Source organism: Octopus bimaculoides, chromosome 19 (genome assembly GCF_001194135.2).
Source record: "Octopus bimaculoides isolate UCB-OBI-ISO-001 chromosome 19, ASM119413v2, whole genome shotgun sequence".
Lineage (NCBI taxonomy): Eukaryota > Metazoa > Mollusca > Cephalopoda > Octopoda > Octopodidae > Octopus > Octopus bimaculoides.
In genome coordinates, this window is record NC_068999.1 from 54,310,715 (window position 1) to 54,327,125 (window position 16,411).

Consider the following 16,411-nt stretch of genomic DNA (forward strand, 5'->3'; position numbering starts at 1 on the left):
GGTGGTGGTGGTGGTGGTGGTGAAAATGATAAATGCAACATAGACTCTAACATGTAGCAATTTAATCTAAATATTGCATGACTTTTACGCCAAGTTCAATTCATCATAAATATAAGAAAGTAAGATGTGCCAATCAAATACTAGGGTTCATTTAATTCTCCATGTTTCACACACATACACAAACACACACACACACACACACACACACACACACACACACACACACACAAACATTAGTGGGCTCCAGATTCTGTCAGAATGACAGGATCAGTAGAACACAAGACACAAACATTTTACACATCTAAAACATCATCAGGCACATCATGCACCGTTTCAAATGTCTCACCCACCTTAAAAGTCTACTCCAACTCCTACTACTGCAGCTACAGCAGCAACAACAACTACTACTACTACTACTACTACTACTACTACTACAAGTCTAGTGTTCTCTCCAATGCCGATGGTCACAGAAACACTCCAGTACTAGGACTGTTACTTAATTCATGCCCACTCTCATTCGCTCATTCATTCATTCATCTTTATCATTTAACATCCACTTTCTCACACTCGCATAGGCGCAGACAAGGCAGTGTGGTAAGAAATTTATTTTCTAACTACATGGTTCTGTGTGTGTGTGTGTGTGTGTGTGTGTGTGTGTGTGTGTGTGTGTGTGCGTGTGCGTGCGTGCGTGCGTGCGTGTGTTGCCTTGGGCAAGTGTTTTCTACTATAGCCCCAGGCCAACCAACACCTTGCAAATAGATTTGATTGGTGTGTGTGCATTGGAGTGCGGGGTCTCCACATCATGTGATTGTTGTAAATGAATATCATTCATTTCCTCTATTCTGCAAAAAACATGTCTGGCCATGAGGAGATATAACCCTACTTGGAAAGAGGTAAGGGTTGGCGACAGGAAGAGTATCCAGCTGCCTCAATGAACTCTGTCTGGCCCATGCAAGCATGAAAAAAATGCTTGTTCAAACAATGATGATGGTGATGATGATGATGATGATGATGATGATGATGATGATGTTGACGTTGACTGGATAATATAGTCCTAAATACACTAAGACTGATCATAAACCAGAATGCTTTATTTTTTTTCTTACTGGCTGGGCCTGAAGGAAAGGGCAGTATTCATAGCCTTCTTCACAGGTCCTCCCAGACCAGTGAGATTCTGGGCCATAAACATTTCTCCAGAATTTGTCTAAGTCAACACCTACAGGGCTGACATGAGCAGGGATGGCATTCTAGAGGACTATCTCTTTTCTTGGCATGAAACCCAAGGTTCTTTTGTGGAGGATGGAAATGTGTACAGCTTTAAATATACTGAGCCTTAGCGTATGACTGGGGATTATTTTAATGATGCAAACCCCCCAAACCACCCTCTAAGTTAATTATTTTGACTGAACCTGAACTTCACCCCAAGAACAAGAACCGGTGGATGGAAGGGGACCATCCCCTGTCAATAAACCAGAACAGTAGAGAGAAGAGAGAATGTTTGTTTACCTGGAAACTATGATTAATGTTTTTGGTACTGCATTCAGCAACACTTAGGTCAGACAGGTCAATCTCATCAAAGATTGCAAACTGGAAAGGAAAAAAAAAATAATAATGATAATAATAATAATTTCAAAGTTTGACACAAGGCCAGCAATTTGGGGGAGGGGTTAAGTTGATTACATCGATCCCAGTGTTCAACTGGTACTTATTTTATCTACCCTGAAAGGATGAAAGGCAATGTCATTTGAACTCAGAACGTAAAGACAGACCAAGTGCCACTTAGCATTTTGATCAGCATGCTAACGATTCTGCCAGCCCACCGCCTCAATGATGATGATGATGATGATGCATAATAACAACAACAACAAATTACAGTGATGATGATAATGATGGCAACAAAATAATTCGCATAACAGCTTAGCTCCAAACATATACACCTGTCTCTTAATGTCAGTCTCCAAAATATAGAAAATTAAAAGAGAATAGTAAACCAATGAAAACTACAAAGAAATACTCTTCGTATATCACACAGCAATACTTTATCCAAAACATAAAAGTGCTATAAAAGAGACATAGAAGCTATGGAGAAAGAAGAGAGAGGTAAGGAACTATATTACACCAAACACACTGGCGAATGTATGGAGATTTGCAGTAAACAATAATAAAATCCCATAAAGAGAAGTAGACAAACTTATAGACAGAATACACACTGAAAATTAAACATAACTGCACATTAAAAAAATAACCTGCTACAAACAAATAAAAACATCATTAAACAACCAACAACATACAAAATGCATAAGATTTGCCACAAGAAAGAAAGCAACACAATAGAGATGACCACACATACAATAAGTGAGAAGTCAAACCAAAGTAAAAATACAGCACAACCAACCATGCAAAAATCAAATAAAGCAGTACAGCAAATCAAAAACAGGGAAAAAAAAAAAGTAAAACTCCAAAAAGATGATGAGACCATAAAAGTTTGTTTGTTTGTTCAAGGATAATCCTGAGAAGAAGGCAAAGGTAAGATGATGAGTGTAATAAGGGAATACGAAAAAGAAAATTCTCCCTCTCTCTCTCTCTCTGTATATATATATATATATATATATATATATATATATATATATATATATATATATATATATATATATGTTAAAGCACAAACAGAAAACTAACTACATGATGATAATAATAATAGATTTAGGAAAAGAGAAAAAGTCTAGAAAAGAAAAGATATCAAAATAGAATTACAAAATATACTGAAGCAGAAGTAAAGAGAGAAACTACTCGATGAAACCGTGAGGCTCAACAGAGATGTAATTGAAAATGAAAGCAAACTGGTTCAAAAGCTTTGTGCTACAAGCAGAAACAGAAAGCCTGATTGCAGCTGCATAAAACTATCATCAAATCACTAACAACTCCAAAAATAAAACAGTGAAAGAAGATGCTAATGTCCTTTGTTAGAGGCACAAGGCTCGAATTTGGGGGGAGGGGGTAAGTCGATTACATCAACCCCAGGGCTCAATGGTACTTGTTTTATTGACCCCAAAAGGATGAAAGGTAAAGTCAACCTTGGTGGAATTTGAACTCAGAACATAAAGGCGGATGAAATACCACTAAGCATTTTTCCCAGCATGCTAACAATTCTACCAGCTCACTACCTTTGAAAATAATATCAAGTATAGACAGTGCAACCAGCACAGTGAGAAAGTTAACCACAATGTTTCTGGCTGCACAGTCCTTGCAAAGCCCAGATATATACACAGTCATCGTTAAGTCGGCAGCCATGTTCACTGAGCAATATACCAACAGACAAGTGGTACAAAATGTATGAAACAGGACAGAGGACAACAACATAGTCACAATCATCTGAGACATATCTTATCTGAAGAAGATCAAAGCAAACCATCCAGATATGATAATCAAGGGCTAGAATGGAAATATTCGTTAATAGACGTGATACTTCCTGACCCCCCCCCCAAAAAAAAATATTGCTCAAAAGGAAATAGAGACAATCTGTCAAAATATAAGGATTTTGAAATCAAAATAAACAGGATGTGGAGCTTGAAAGTAAATATAGTAGCAATAATAATTGGAGTACAAGGTATGATAAAAAAAAATTAACAAATATATACCAGGGCTCACAACATTACTCACAACTCCTAAAATAGCTCTACTAGTTACAGCTCACGTCCTCTGAAGTCACTCAATTCCTATTTCCAAATAACACACTATCTGCACATAACACATACACTACACAATAACCACCCAATAAAACAACATAGCATACACTCCTGCATAACAAATATCTAACACGATCTCCCATTCTACACAGCTGTAACTCATTAATACCACACAGACAACATACCATACACAATAACTTATCTGACCCTGGAACCTGTAACATCAATTATCCAGCATATTTATAACATGTTAACCACTCAACACAATAACACACTCTATACAATGGAAGAAACACTAAAATATCACCAAAAGCAATACACCAAACGCATTAACAAAGTAACACTGATGTAGTATGCTAACACAGATCTACATTGCAAAACCACACCACCAGGGTCACAGAAATGCACCTAACGATGCAATAAAAATGCACATGAAACTGTCCAAAATATAAGCAAGAACAACAACAATAGTTTCTGATTTAAGCACAAAACCAGTAATTTTTTAGGGAAGAGAATTAGTCTATACCATTGACACCAATACTTAGACTAACCAAAAAAAGGGCAAAAAGCAAAGCTGACATCAGCAGCATTTGAATTCAAAGCATAGCATTTTTTCTGCGATTCTAATGATTCAGTGCCACCTTAAATAATAAATGGTTTGTAATTTAAGCACAAGGCCAACAAATTTGCAAGGAAGGAATCAATTGATACCCTTGAGCCCTATACTTGACTTGCACTTTATTCTATCAACTCTGGCTTTATGAAAGGCAAAGTTAACCTTCACAGGATTTCAACTCAGAATGCAAGGCACTTGAACAAATACTGTGATACATTGTAACCAGCACCAACAATTCTTTCAAACTTTGTAATTGCTTCAAATTTAGGCATAGGGCTCGCAGTTCTGAAGGTAGAAGGACAGTCATTTGGCATTAATCTCAGTACCTGATTGGAACAAAGTTTACCTCAGCAGGATTCAGTTTCGAACACACTAACAATTCTGCCAATCCTCCAATAATAATAATAATAATAATGATGATGATGATGATGATGATGATGATGATGATGATGATGATGATATAGGAAATAATACAACAATTATATTGAAATGAATGAATGGCTGAAAATGGGATAAAGAATAAAAATAGTAGGGAAAGGAAGAGAAAAGAAAGAGGAAGAAGAAGAGAAAAGGAAGAGGAATGGAGAAAGAGATCAGAGGAAGTAGAGAAGAGGATGGAAAGGAGGGAGAAAATGAGAGGGAGGGAAAAGAAGAAAATCAGAGATGAGAGGGAGAAAGAGAAAAAGGAAGATAAAGAAAGTGAGGTAGAAAGAGAGAAAATGAGAGAGAGAAAGTGAGTCAACTTCTGCAATTAAGCAAATTAGTTGCTCTCCAGCCCTTTCTCTAATAACTCCAGCAACTTCCGACACATTTCTGTTTTTATCCACACCACCCATGTCTCTACTCTATGAACCAATATACTTGCTCCTTTCCTCACCCAAACTGCCGGCTCTAATATCAAGTCAAAGCAAATATGTCACTAGTGCATGCTACCCTCTATTAAAGCCAAGCCATCTGCCGGGCATCTGCACTCCTGCTATGCACTTGCCTGCCTAGTGCCGAGACTTGCTTTCCTTGGCTTCATAAGCACATCATCCTTCACAACTTCTGCTTTCTGCAACCAGATCCCATAACCATTTCAGTCTTACCTGAACCACCTCTCTCTTCCTTTAAGATGAGACAAGAAGGAGTTCCTTTCACCCTTGTGCTATCCATCAGGGAAAATATATTTACTCTTACCTTGATACCATACTCGTCCCCTTATCTTCCAAATCATACCAAGTCCACTGTCAACGTAATCAAAAAACTTTGACTGCATTTTCTCTGTACTGCATGCAAATTCTACTGTGTACTGTACGTAGGCAGGATACGTTGCTATTTGTGTGGTAATTTCCAGGAACGATACCCAGATAGTCCACAAATCTAGAACCTGTCACTTTAATATAGGTCTGGTTGTTCTCCATCACTATGGATCAGATGAGACTTGTAAAGCACAAGATAAAGTGCTTCATCTTCAACCTTGAAATAACTTCTCGGCGAGGTAACAATATACACGCCAACTTCCCAAGATTCCATCTTCCATTTCACCCCTCTTCCCAAATTCACTTCCAGTGTTCTCTGCTCTGCTTCTTCTTTCAAGATTGTACTTGATCTATTTTGTGTAAATGTGTTCGGTGTGTAGGGGTATCTGTATGAAAGTGTATACTCTCAAATATTTGCATATGTGTTTGTACAACTGTTTGCATGCTCTCTCCAACTCTCTCCTTCCCTCCCCCCCTCTCTCTCTCTCTGCATGTCGATGAAGGTGTAACTTTAAATACCTGGTCACTCTGAAAACTCAGTTGCAAAATTTGTGATAAAATTACAAAACTACTTTGATCTGTTCAATGCATGAGATTCTTGATGTTTGACCTCCCACCCCACCCTTGCCATGGGCTCTGACTCAGCACACCTACAATCAGAGAAATTCTATCATATCATATCTTTCATCCACACAGTATATCTTAAAATACATTATTTAACATGTCCTTCTGAGAGAGATTTGGTTGCCATTTTTAACTGGTCAAGCAAGAATAAAGAAACTTCCCTATTTATTCAATGTAAAGAAGATGATTATATTATAGACACAATAGCTTGGTTAATCAGCAGTGCATGAGTGGTGGAGGTGGGTGAACCACTAGCCGTCAGCCCTCAACTCATCAGAAGATGATAGTTCAACTCATAGGGGTACCATCATAACAGATGGGTTGTCATGAGCATCGAACCTGGTGTAGACCATTCCTCTTTAAGTTAGACAATAAATTTTTTCCAGAGAGAGAGAGAAACAGAGAGAAGAAATACTGGATACATAATATTGACTGAGGTCAGCAGTTATTTAGCACTAGGTCAGTCCTGACCCAGCAGACCTATTATCTAAGATATTCCAGCCATGATCATCCTATGTCTGAGAACTACATTCTCTAATGTGAACTTCCAATTTTACAGATAATATGAAGTGATTTGAGATTTGGTTGCTATTTCTAGCATGAAAAGTGACCACATAAATGCTTCCTATTTCGCTTGTGATGTGATGAGCCTCACTATAGTGACAGGATAGATACCATAAGATTAAGGGGAGGAGGAGGAGGAGGAGGAAGCTGTAACTATGTAACTTGATCTCAACACATATAGAAATCACAGGGGGATTTACCATCAACAAAAGTTGACTGAATTAATCTTAATTCATGACTGGTACTTACTGCAACAATCTATTTTAGATTAATGAAATAAATGTCCGCCTGTCTGTGTCTCCCTCTCTTCATCGTATATCAACTCCATTTCCTCATAACGTTAACTCTTTCCCGGAAATTAGTTTGGTTATACAATAAGTGATTACAGGTTGCATATGGGAACAGAAAGAAAAAGAAAATAGTACAAGAAAAATGTTAATATTCACTAAGAAATGAAAGCTGGCCATATAGTTAAGAAGCTTGCCTTGCAATCACATGGTTTTGAGTTCAATCCTACAGCATGGCACTTTAGACAAGTGTATTCAACTATAACCCCAAGTCAACCAATGTGTTATTTGGAAATTTGGTAAACAGAAACTGTGTGGAAGTTCATCCTTTATGTGTATGTGAGCATGCATGCATGTGTGCATACGTGTGTATGTGTGCATACGTGTATTTGTGTAGGTGTCTTTGTATTTGTTCCTACCACCGCTTGACAACTGGTGTTGGTTTATTTATGTCCCTGCAACTTAGTGGTTAGGTAAAAAGGACAATAAGTACCAAGGTTGAAAAATATATACTGGGGTCAATTTGCTCGACTAAACCTTTCAAGGGGGTGCCCCAGCATGACAGCAGATCAATGACTGAAACATGGAAAAGATAGGAAAATAGAAGTGGGATGGATGGAAGAAGCAGTGAACAGAAGATGGTATTAATTTTAGTCTCTTCAGTTATAGCCCTTTACTTTCTAAATTTATATCCCACCAAGGTTAACTTAAGTTTTTTATTTGTCTCGAGAATGAGGAGCAGTAAATAAACCATGTAACAGTATTATACTGGGCTGACACAATTAACTAAATTGACTATACTCTCACCTTGGCAAGAAGATAAAAAAAAAGAAGAAGAAGAAGAAGAAAAATGTGTGGGAAATGTCAGAAATCAACGTTTGCAAAGAAACTTCAAATCTTCTTGAGTCAGTCGGTGTTACTGAGCAAGGTACATAACTCTGCTTGCTCCAATTGACCTCGAGAGAGTAAACAAACATTCTCTCCAAGCAAAAATTATTCCATTTAATCAAGCATGAAAAAATAGATATAAAGCAAGAAAAAAAAATTTAATAAAGACCAAGGTCACATCAGATGACCTTTCTTGGTATGAAAATATATGCATGCATGCACACACACACACGTAAAAATAAAAAAAAACACAATATTGTATTTTCTCAATTTAAAAAAAAACTGAACATTTGCATGCTAAAACAGGGGTTCAGAGATTAAAAAAAAAATACCGGCTCTCCCTTCAGCAAAATTTGCTGCCATGCACCCTCTTTGCTAATTCAGAAGACAAAATAGAGATGGCATCCAACTTCTTTTTCTTCTTTCCACATCAGTGGTATTGCATAAGATTAAAAAGTTTAAACTATCTCAATTTTATTAACCATTGTGCAGGCATGACTGTGATTAAGAAGTACACATTGCAATAACATGGCTTTTAGGTTCAGTCCCACTGTGTGGTACCTTAAGCAAGCCTGAGGCCAACAAATACTACAAAAGGACCCCAAATTAAAGGAAATTTTACACATACACAAAAACATTAGAAGCCACAAACAACTGAAATCACTAAAAAAGATTCTCATAAAGGCAAAATTATTTTCTAAAATAATGGATGCAAAAGTGAAAAAATGTGGTCGACCAAATTGTGCAACATGCCCAAACCTTCTAGAAGGATAAGAATTCCATTTCAAAGAGGGACAAAAATTCAAAATCAAATCTGACTTTACTTGTGCTTCAGAAAACCTGATTTATGTTATAAGATGCTCGGGCTGCCACCAAAACTACATAGGGTCCACAGGATTATCATCAGTCGCAGATACACTCTGCATCGACAGCAGATTGCATTCCCAGAATACAGAATGCTACCCTTTAGTGAACATATTGAAAAATGCGCAAAGCAAATGCTACCACAATTTGTAATCTTTCCATTCTATCAATGTGCCATTGGAACATCAACACAAGTTAGATTAAATAAGGAAACCTTCTTCATTGAAAAATATAAGCCAAAACTTAACCATTTCTAACATTTTTGAATAAGGAAACTCACCTCATTGAAAAAATATAAAGCAAAACCTAACCATTTGTAACATTCTATCCCTTCTAAACCAAATCATGTTAAATTAATAAAACTAGTCATTCCCAACATTTTTGATTATCTCCCTTATACCGGAAAAAATCCCTGAATACCTTCCCCTGTCTGGAACTCCATATTTCACAACATAGTGAAGACATGATATGATATAGGTTGAGAAATTTGAAAAGAAAATACGAAACTGGTTATTTCTCCAAAAACAATGTTACTATACGCAAAATTTTATAACATTTTTCTAATGTAACGATTTAAATGTATTCTTTAACTATATAACACCAGCCTTCTGTAGTTTTTTTCACTCTTTTTTGTCTTTCATATATATATATATATATATATATATTGTTATATTCCAGGATGGTTGCTTTTTTTCCCCTCCCCTTGCCAAATAAACACACATTATATATTCGTTCTTCACTCATTCATTATTGTTCTTATTTTATCTTATGTCCATTGTCTGGGAATCGTTTGCCACACATCTGTGACCTCATCAACAACTCTTCCAGCCATGTGTATCCTCCTGTTCTGTTTAGTCTATGATGAAAGATTTCCAGACAATGGACATAAGATAAAATAAGAGATGATGATGATGAATAAATGAGTGAAGAATGGATATATAGTGTGCGTGTATATTTGGCAAGAAAAAAAAAATGACCGTCCTGAAATATAAGAATATCTGTTTTAACACATGATTTCACATCAGGAATCTTGCAAAGCAAATTCATAAGCGTATACATACACACACACACACACATAAAGATAAATTTACCACACACACACATTTACATACATCAGAGAGGCAAATTCAATGCTAAAGCTTGGTTTTATTGATGATACAGTTACCAGATTGAAATACCTTAAAACAGAATATATATTTCACAAACAATAACCCTTTTGTATCTAAAGAGATTAAATCTGTTAAGTTTTGGAAGTACATTTTAAATGACATCCTATCTTCTTTCCCTAACCAACCATGACTGTCATTCAGGAGACATTGAAAAAATGATTTTACAAAATGGGACATGCTACACTCTGAAAGTCAAGAAAACTATAATTAATATTTTGTATTAAGAGAATATATAAAAAAGCCAAAAGAATTATTCATTGACTCATTGTATTTTGATGTTTTGTTTTAATTTTTTTTTTTTAATTCTTTTACATTGATGTGGCCGGATAGAACCTTGGGCAAGTATCTTCTACTATAGTCATGGGCTAACCAAAGCCTTTTGAGTAGATTTGGTAGATGGAAACTGAAAGAAGCCTCTGTACGTGTGTGTGTGTGTGTGTGTGTGTACGTACAAGCACACGCGGACATATAGCATCTCCTTTCCTTGACATCACATGATAGTTGTAAGCAAGTGTCGCTGTCATGAAAGTGGTATCCTTCATTTCCAATCTTTTGAGACATGTCCTTACTTGGAAACAAGGAGAGGATTAGTGATAGTAAGGGCATCAGGCCATAGAAAATCCACCTCAACAAATTCCATACAATCCATGCAAGCATGGAAAGGTGTACATTAAATGATGATGATGATGATGATATAAGCCAGTAAACATTAAATCTCTTGTCTATGGAGATAATCCAATGCCAATGATAGAATATAAACTGGTACCATATTACCCTGATCAGTTCTATTCTACTCTGTCTAATTGATGTTAATATCTCATTTGGCTGAATTATCTACCTGATGTGAGAGAACATAATTGGAAAAGAATGTCTGTAATCTTGACTGGATTATAATTGAATGTGAACCAGAAATCAACCAGAAAGGTTGCAATCACAATCCATCAGTTGTGAGCCAACATGGTATCTACAAAGAGACCTTAAGTAAAGAAAGACAGCAATGAAAGCTAGAAGTACGTGGCACAGTACACAGAATAAAACACAAGAAGACAGAAAAGGAATCATGAAAAGAGCCATAAAGAAGAAAGGATGCATTAGCACATCAGTAGTAGTGTTGGTAAATTTCAAGAAGCATAGAATTTTTGAAGAATAGTGTCTTGACAGGTATCAAGTGACTCAGGTAATTTATTCCATAATTCAAAAATTCTGAGTGTGAAAAATGTTTCAGAAAGTCAATGGTGCTGTGCTGTTCTTTGATTTTATGTCTACAAAGTAAGAGAGGTGTTGAACTTGTAAAAAGGGCAGAAGTTGTTGAAAAGGGGACAGATATGTCTACAAGTAAGAGAGGTGTTGAACTTGTAAAAAGGGCAGAAGTTGTTGAAAAGGGGACAGATATGTCTACAAGTAAGAGAGGTGTTGAATCAATACATTCAAAATATAGTAAAAGACAGACGGAAGATATTCATCTGCATGTTTCTGAACAGCTTCCATCAGATCAATATTCTGCATAAGATGGGCATTCCAAACTGGAGATGTAAACTATAAGTGTGGACAAACTATAGCCATGTATAGCTTTAAATAGCTAGTGAGCAGCTGGCAAAGGTCTTACTAAATAATGCAAGGACACCTTTGGCCATTTTGACAATTTCAGAAATGCGGTTCGTTCAACAGATCATTGTCAACAATAATGCCTCAGTCATGTTCACCAGCAGATTGATTAAGGTTAGTCTTGTGGTGCAAGTAGGAAAATACAAGGCTTTTTGTACCAAAATGTACAGTGGTACATTTGTCCAGTCAGCTTGAGCTGCCAGTCAGTAATCCACTGCTGCATTGTGTCTGGGATAGATTGCAGGAAAGCTCTAAAGTGTATCGGATCCCTTCTTTATCTCAAGATACACTTTAAAGTCATCTGCATATATCAACACAGTAACATGTTTCAATCTGGCATCTATTTCATTAATGTATACAATAAACAACAGAGGACCAAGGACAGATCCTTGCAGGACACCAGATGTCATTGCATAAAGTGTAGGATGTTTTCATACAACCCTAACCCGTTTTCAATTAAGAATGAAGAACTCCAGCCAGAGAACTATTTTTTCAGTTTCCACCTACCAAACTCACTCACTAGGCTTTGGTCAAACCAAGGCAGCCGTAGGAAAACATATACCCAAGGAGCTGCATAGTAGGACTGAACCCAAGACCTCATGATTGCAAAGAAAGCGAAGTACTTAACTACACAACCATGCCTACACCTTTAGCAAAGTCAACCTCAGTGAGATTTGAACACAGAAAGCCTGAACAACTGCTGCAAGGTATTCTATCTGACTTTTTAATGATCCTACAATTCACTGCTATAAGTTTGTTATATTCAGTTCTGTTGACTGCATGGGTTCATTGCTATAGGTTTCGGAAAACATTTAAGGAAGAAAAAACTGAAATGCATTAATCACATACCTTTGTATCTTTTGCATAGTACAATTTACGTCCTTTTAATTTAAAATATTTCCGTCGATAACCCTGCAACAGAAAGAGTGCAATGTAAATAATGTAAATAATGTAAATAATGCAACCAAAAATAATTCTAAAGAAAGTTAGCTTCATGGAAGAAAATTAACTCTTAAAATCTTATACTGAAAGTAATTGCAACTGTCACTGAGTTTTGAGCCACACATAACTGCAATTGAAATAGAGTTGTTTGAGACTGACAGGTAGGAACTAAGCACTTCTATGTGCAAGAACCAAAGTTTAGCCTCACTTTAAAAAGAACTTCCTGTCTAAAAATGTCCTGTTTGCACCATGTGAATATATTTCTTGTCCTATAGTGAGAATTTTTATCTTACCTTTGCTTAACAAGATAAAAACCACCATTGTTAAACTCTAAGGTGTGAACAGTTCATTGAGTAGCGAAAGAGTTAGCATACAAACAACAAGGTTCATAGTTAAAATAGCTATGTACAGCGGTGGTGGTGCTGGTGGAGCCGGCAGTGGTGTGGGGGTGGGGTGGCAACAAGGGTGGTGGTGGTAGTAGTAGTAGTAGTAGTAGTAGTAGGTCATAATACCACAGATCTAGAGTTTCAAAAGAGCCGAGACTCTCACACCAACCCTTACATGTGTGGGTCATATTGTTATGTTGTATAACCCTCCACTACAACCCAAGAAACTGCTTCACATCCTAGTCATAACAATGGTGGTTTTAACTCATTAAGCAAAGGTGAGGTAAACATTCTCACTATAGGACACCTGTTTATGGAGTGCAAGCAAGCTGTGCGAAACATGGAGGTATAATTCTAGCCACAGTTCACACACACACAAACACAATCAGCAGCAGCAGCAGGGTCAACCAATTACTTTAGCAGTATATAACAACCATAGCCTCTGTGTGTGTGTGTGTGTGTGTGTGTGTGTGTGAGAGAGAGAGAGAGAGTGACTGAGTGAGTGAGTGAGTGAGGGGAGAGTGAGTGAGTGTGTGTGTGTGTGTGTGTGTGTGTGAATGAGAGAGAGAGAGAACTGTGTTCAAATTACAGTAACTTAATTCATCTCCCAAAAGCCAATATGAGAGTTTTTCTGATGGTAACTACTGCAGTATAGGTTGTTCTAACAGCCTGAAGATATAATAGAAGACACTTGCCCACAGTGCCATGCAGTGGGATTGAACCCAGAAACCTGTGTCTGGGAAGCAAGCTTCTTACCAGACAGTCACACTTGTGCTTATGATGTATGTGTGTAGGTATGCTTTTATTCTTTTATTCTTTTACATGTTTCAGTCATCTGACTGTGGCCAAGCTGGAGCAGTGCCTTAATGGATTTTTTGGTCAAACAAATCAACCCCAGAACTTATTTCTTAAGTCTAGTACCTATTCTATCAGTCTCTTTTGTCGAACTGCTAAGTTACAGGTACATAAACACACTAATTCTGGTTATCAAGAAGTGATGAGGAGACTAACACAGACACAAACATATATATATACGACAAGCTTCTTTCAGTTTCTGTCTACCAAATCCACTCACAAGGCTTCAGTCAACCCAAGGTTATAGTAGAAGACATTTGCCCAAGTAGCCATGCAGTGGGACTGAACCTGAAACCTTGTGGTTGGGAAACAAACTTCTTACCACACAGCCATGCTTGCACCTATATCTGTATGTATGTATTATCACATGGTGTGTATGGTCTAATTGTTTGACACTGAAAATACAGACCTTGTTGGCGACAACTTTTCAACACTCAACGGTTGATAGAACAAGAAAGAACTAATGTATTTGAGAGTTCATTCAACCACGATATCACCGATTATGACTCAATCTATCAAACTAGTCTTAAGAAATCCCACAATAAAAAGAAACATTCTAAATATAAATTTGACATTGACAAAGCATCTTAAATATTTCATAACTGTTCTGATAATAGTTAAACATTTAGTGCTGGTGGTGGAGGTGGTGACAGTAATTTTGGCAGTGACAGTGGTTTTGGCGGTGACAGCAGTGGTGACGGCAGTGGTGGTGGTGGAGGCAGTCAATCTTCCAACTGAACCAAGGAAACTGTTTCCATTGGGTCTTTTTTTTTTTGCTGATACTATCTGCCATTTACAACTCTTAAAGAAAAGTATCACCATTTTTCAATGTTTGGGGACAGAATTTGAACTCAGAATGCAAAGAGCCAAGACAGACACCAACAAATTACTACAAGACATCCCATTTGATGCTCTAACAATTTTAACAATCCACCAGCCAAGACTGGCCCCTTTTTTTTTAATCACCCCCTAAAGAATGAAAGGCAAAGCTGACTTCAGTGGGGTCTGTGCAGAGAACCAGGAGAAAATGTGATGAGGTGTTCCATCCAACACTAACAACACTGCCAATTTGGTGCTTTGAAACATTTAGTAGAGATTTAAGATGGGTGTCTGGGTATTTTGAAAATACCTCACAGACTGACAACTAGGCACTGCATAGTTACAGGCTGCCCTTTGGCAAGGTAAAGCACCTGTTCAGCCACCCTACTAGGTACATGGCAAAGTCATGGGAATGCAGCATGGTGATTGTGAAGAGGTAGTGGAAGAACTCAACTGATCCAATAGTGCTTCTTACATTGATGCTGAGTGGAGAAATCCTAGAAGATCAATAGTCAGGATCACTAAGTTTTATCAAGAGAGCAACTGCAACACATCCACAGGGTTGGTGTCCATGGTTGTGTAGTCAGCTAATGAAAGATTCACTATGACTCAATCTCCCAATTCAAATTCATAATAATGGAATTGGATGGCAAAAGAGAGTCATTGGAATCAGTAAAAGCAGTGGAAAAAAAAAGAAAAAGAGGTTTAAGGAAACGAAATGTGAATGTGAGAAAAATACAAGTAAATTTACCTGAAAAGTGCTAGTATGTTTCATCAAATAACCTTCTTTAATGGCAGTCTGGAAACAGAGAAGAAGCAGAAAGAAATATCAGATGACTGAAAAACATTTTCTTTCTACATTTTTTCTTAAATGGAATAAAATAGACATTCACTTAAACATATTTCATCAATTTCTAAAGGTTAAGATAAGAGATCCCTTTTTTTTTTAACGTTTATCAGTTATCAGCGTCATAATTACTTAATGTCCACTTTTTCATGCTTGCATAACCAGCTGGAGTTCATTGAGGTAGATTTTGTACATCTGGATGCTTTTCCTGTAGCCAACCCTTACCCATATCCAAACAAGGTAATACTTCTGTATAACCAGACACACTGGCATAGAATATCGCAAATGAATGCCACTGCTTGTATGATAGTGACACACATTTACAACTGTCACTCAATGTCAAGATAAGGAAATACATACACCCTCACACACACACACACACAAACAGGTTTCTTTCAGTTTCCATCAACCAAATCTACTCATTAGGCTTTGGTCAACCCAAGGCTATATTAGAAGACATTTGACATTTGTATGTACATGTATATATCTATGCAGTGGGACTGAACCCATAACCATGTGATTGGGAAGCAAACTTCTTAACCACACAACCAAGTAGTACCTCGCAGCCACACCATACATAAAATATAAACTTCATTTGAATATTGTTTATGAAATAATACTCAACACCTAGAAAAACTGATCGATGTCAGAAAATCGAGAAGTTAACATGATTTAACTAACAAAGAAACCACCTGACAAGCGAAATATCCCTAAGAAAAAAAAAACAAAAAATTTAAATCTTGAAGTGAAATATATACAACAAAATTTCCTAGATTGACTTTACGTGTGAGTTTTAATGACCTTAAATATACCTTTGTATACATCATTACACATTAGATTACAGAGTATATATATATATATATATATATATATATATGGCTGAGCAGTAAGAAGCTTGCTTCTCACTTACATGGTTCTGCGTGGCACCTTAGGCAAGCGTCTTCTACTATAGCCCTGGGCCAACCAAGGCTTTGTGAGTGGTAGACAGAATCTAATAGAAGCCCAGCATATATGTATG

General features: G+C 37.0%; 1 protein-coding gene across 5 annotated transcripts in view; it reads right to left on the reverse strand.

Annotated features, from left to right (window-relative positions):
- The window catches only part of LOC106875416 (diacylglycerol kinase delta), a 162,884-nt gene that overhangs the window by 100,550 nt on the left and 45,923 nt on the right, over nucleotides 1–16,411 (reverse strand). For 4 of the 5 annotated variants that reach the window (XM_014923543.2, XM_014923541.2, XM_014923542.2 and 1 more), the window contains 3 exons: nucleotides 15,298–15,345; nucleotides 12,394–12,456; nucleotides 1,507–1,587 (listed from right to left, as the gene is read on the reverse strand). In XM_014923543.2, the coding sequence (XP_014779029.1) occupies nucleotides 1,507–1,587; nucleotides 12,394–12,456; nucleotides 15,298–15,345 (192 nt within the window). Of the gene's footprint in view, nucleotides 1–1,506; nucleotides 1,588–12,393; nucleotides 12,457–12,779; nucleotides 12,891–15,297; nucleotides 15,346–16,411 lie in introns of those variants that run through there. The other variant, XM_052974684.1, reaches the window with a different exon arrangement.